Source organism: Crocuta crocuta, unplaced genomic scaffold (assembly GCF_008692635.1).
Source record: "Crocuta crocuta isolate KB4526 unplaced genomic scaffold, BGI_CrCroc_1.0 scaffold482, whole genome shotgun sequence".
NCBI classification, from domain to species: Eukaryota; Metazoa; Chordata; class Mammalia; order Carnivora; family Hyaenidae; genus Crocuta; species Crocuta crocuta.
Genome location: NW_027527459.1, coordinates 1,817,831 through 1,821,908, shown reverse-complemented (window position 1 = coordinate 1,821,908; position 4,078 = coordinate 1,817,831). Strand labels below are relative to the sequence as shown.

Genomic DNA, 4,078 nt, shown 5'->3' with positions numbered 1-4,078 from the left:
TGTGAAAATAAAAAAAAAAAAAAAAAAAGGAAAGGACTCTGAAGCCTGAATGTTTGCTCATGTCTTTTCTTTTTCTCTATTAATAGAAATAATGGATGACTGTTCAACCAATTGCAATGGAAATGGAGAGTGTATCTCTGGCCATTGTCATTGTTTCCCAGGATTCCTTGGGCCTGACTGCGCAAGAGGTAATGTTGCTCTGTTATTCCGATTAGCTTAGGGAAATACATGTCCTTTGAGAACTCAGTAGCAGTAAGTTTAGGAGGAGAAGTGGCAGCAGTAAGCACCCCCAACCACAACCACAACCAAGAGTTGAGCACTTACTCTGCCAAGGACTGTTATAAACACTCTCTGTTACCTCTTCTGATTCATACATCCTTTGAAAACCAGTGACGTAGATCTACTGTTATCCCAGGTCATCTGTAACTGCTTATAGACATCCACGTAAACTGGAAGGGAGAGGCAACCAGCAAACGGATAAGTAGCTTTAGAAAGTAAAGACTGGCAAGACACAAATGAAATTTAGCAAGCTTTACTGTTTCCTAGACTTGCCCATAGTTTAATTCTCGAAAAGCTTTAGGTAAATCACACCGTGTTTCACCCCATGCTTATGGTTACTATGCTAGAGACGCTTTCTGTTCGTTTTCAGTGCGTTCTTACAGCTCTCAGTCTGCTGATACATTAATCTCAGGTTTCCCAGCCACTCAAGTTTCCTTAGATTAAATTCCACTCAGCTGAGAATTCTATAGCACTTGCTGGCTTCCTGGGAGCATGACAGATCTGGAGGATGTGGGGATTCAGAGTGAAGAAGATGGCTGGTATTAAAATATCGACTGAGACAGAAGATACAGGCCCTGCCCTCAAAGAGCCCCTAGTCTTAATAGGGAGCCAACAATGGCAAGGCAGAGTTGAAGTATTCTAATAAAGGTCTGCACCAGGTGTCATGGGAGTAGACGTCTGTCCAGCATGAATGTATTCAAATGTACAACTTTTTAAAGATAACGTTTTATAATATGATAACTCCCTATTTATCAGTTTCTAAACTTTTCAGGCTCTTCTTTCTAAAAGTAGCATACATCTGTTTGAGGAAGAGAAGCCATAAGAGAACAAATAAAACCCTGGTTTAAAATAATGATAACAGTAGTAATAATAATAGTTGCTTAATGGTATGTTGGAATCAAAAGCACATACTTGAAATAATTTCTTCACGCAGGATATTTTCATAACTTATCCTTACTCCTCTCCCATAAGAGGAAAATTCTATTTGTAATCACAAGGATGCGCCTATTTAATAAAGGCTAAGATAGAAATAGTACAACTTTTTGCCCGAAATGTTACACAAGAATCAATAGAAGATTGCTCTTTGGAGATTTTAAAAGCATTTCGAGAACACTACAAGTTCATTTGCCAACCTTCAGATTCGTGCCCTGTGCTGTGTGGTGGGAACGGAGAATACGAGAAAGGACACTGTGTCTGCCGAAATGGCTGGAAGGGGCCAGAGTGCGACGTTCCAGAAGAGCAATGCATTGACCCAACGTGCTTTGGTCACGGCACCTGCATCATGGGAGTCTGCATCTGTGTGCCAGGATACAAAGGAGAAATATGCGAGGAAGGTCAGAGCCCCATTTTCATCTATTGCTTCAGGCTTTTCTCTCACTGAACTGTCCAAGTGTCATTCTGTGCTTCTGGTAGAGATGCAAGTCGTCTCTGCAAACCGTAAATGTTCAATATGTCTTTAGAACATGGAGCAGAGGGCTTGCATCCGGGGAGTTCACGTCTCTTCTGACAGTCTCTAATATTAACGCAGAGCCGTATCTGTGACACTTGCAGAGCAGCCCTGAAAAATGGCGTTTCGCCCCTCACTTCTAACACTGCTTCATAACTCGAGAATTTCCACATTGATGATATTAGGTGTTAATTCATATGCTCTCTTTGTTCCACAGTACATTAGGCTATATCTTAGTTTAAAGCACATGATAAAAATAATAATGTATTCACATTCGGAACCATTTCATTGAATGTTTTCTTTGGGAGCAATTTGTAATTACCATTATTATTATTGCTTTATAGTATTTATTTTTACATACCTCATGCTGGAAGTTAACCTCCGTGCCTAAGGAAGCCAACGCACCACTAATGAGTTTCAAGGCAGTGCCTTTATATTAAAATTCACCCCAAAGGAACCTTTACGCACACACGCGCAAACATTTTGAAATGGCAATAGTTTTATCATTTAAAGGGACACATTGGAAAATAAGTTTACTAGTAATCAGACCTTTTTCATGCCACATTCCTCAAATAAGACTGATTTCAGAAATAATATTAAACCATTACCATGGGAGATGGTCTCATCACAACTGTTGTTCAGGAAAGAGGCTGCTGAAAATGCACTATAATTGCTTTTTAAAGATGGCTCATTAAGACTATTACACAGCATTCTAAAGGGCTTAATCTCATTCCACTCCAGGAGTTTAGCTTTTCACCTCCCGTTAGCAATAGTAGGATTTTGGTGTGAAGATTGTATCTGTTCCAGTGAATGGCATTGGGCCTGGACTGGAGAGCAGAGCTCCTGAGTTCCCTCTGGAAATTGTTTTTTATGGTGATCCGACCACAGTCATTCTATTTAAGTTGTAAATTCAGATGTTACATGGATATATGCACGTGCATCCAAACAATGATAGCCCTCACCGCATCTGCAGTTTGCCATGAAAGTGTTTAACCTCATTAATTTGGACCCTTCTAATCAAAATTTGGGGGGCACTTGAAAAAGGGCTTAGCTTAAACTTCCCTTCTAGGTATCACTAAGAAAACGTGTAGAATAACCAAGATGGCAAGGAAGAATGCCCACCGTATTTAACAGTATAAGCTTGTCAAATACAGGAGAAAAAAATGTCCTAAGTCAAAGATCACAGACTAGAAACTCACAGGCTGAACTGGGCTTCTGGATGGGTGGTGTTTGATTCACACAGTGGTGATGGTGGTAGTGTTTTTGTTGTATTTTGTTAATGTGATCTATTTACCAAAATTTAAAAATAGAGAAGTGTCATTTAAATATCTCTTTTTGGTCATTCTTGAGCAACTGGAAAATCTGATAACCCTTGGCCCATGTTCCCACATGGTGACAATCGGCTGGAACCAAGCAGCAGTTTCCTTTAAACTGGATGCTTCTCTCCGTTCCCTCCCAATACACTGGCTTCTTACATCCAGTTCACCTCATTCATGTATGCTGCTTGCTGGTTCATTCAGACATATGCCTTGGTACCTCTGATTTAAGTAGGACTTACCTATTCCTTGAAGGTGGCCTTTTAATAAAATAAACTAAGTTCAGTTATTACTTTGTTTGCTATAGTTGTTGTTCATTTTAATGTAACAAAATAGCCTCCTTCTAAAAAATATTCTATACTTTTAGACTTTTCCTCTTGATCCAAATAATGAACAAAATCAAATTAGATGTTCCTTTTAGTATTTATTTGCTGATTAGCTCAGGTACTAAAGCACTGTGCTAATGACCTTAAGATTATGGGCTAATTATAACGTAATGGCACTAATTGCAACAATACTTAGTTAGGCTTACTCTGTTCCGTGACCATAAGCCACACCCAAGACCAGACCAGTATTATGAATGAAGGCAGGTTTTATCAGTCTGTTTCATTACTGGAAAAGTAATTCAAAGCATACTCCCCTCATTATGGGGAGTTCTTTTTAGTTTCATCTTACTGTTTAAGAGAGTAGAAATTTGGAAACAACCTTGTCATGCCCAGTGGAATGGCCACTCAATTTAAAGCACAAAACAGTTTTCCCCAAGGCAAGCATAGGGACCTACTTCTAAGAGTTTATACATTTGTTAGAATGTGTCCAAAAATTTCCAGACTCCCAGAACCAGAGACAAATAGAATTGCATCTGTGATATTCTAAAACATCAAAGACTATGTCATGGCATCCTGAGGGAAGGAGAAGCCACAAAAGTTTTTTTAAATAATTTTTAAAATTTGGTTGAGAATGTTACATTTTCAGTGCTTCTAAGAAATTAATGAAAGATTCTAGTAAATTGATTATATTGTATGATTTCATGTAACAG

The 4,078-nt window shown here is 38.8% G+C and overlaps 1 protein-coding gene across 1 annotated transcript in view; it reads left to right on the top strand.

The window, feature by feature from the left end:
- The window catches only part of TENM1 (teneurin transmembrane protein 1), a 556,664-nt gene that overhangs the window by 298,126 nt on the left and 254,460 nt on the right, over positions 1-4,078 (top strand). Inside the window, exons 9-10 of the mRNA XM_077763513.1 lie at positions 87-188; positions 1,419-1,613. Of these exons, the coding sequence (XP_077619639.1) occupies positions 87-188; positions 1,419-1,613 (297 nt within the window). The remainder of the gene's footprint in view (positions 1-86; positions 189-1,418; positions 1,614-4,078) is intronic.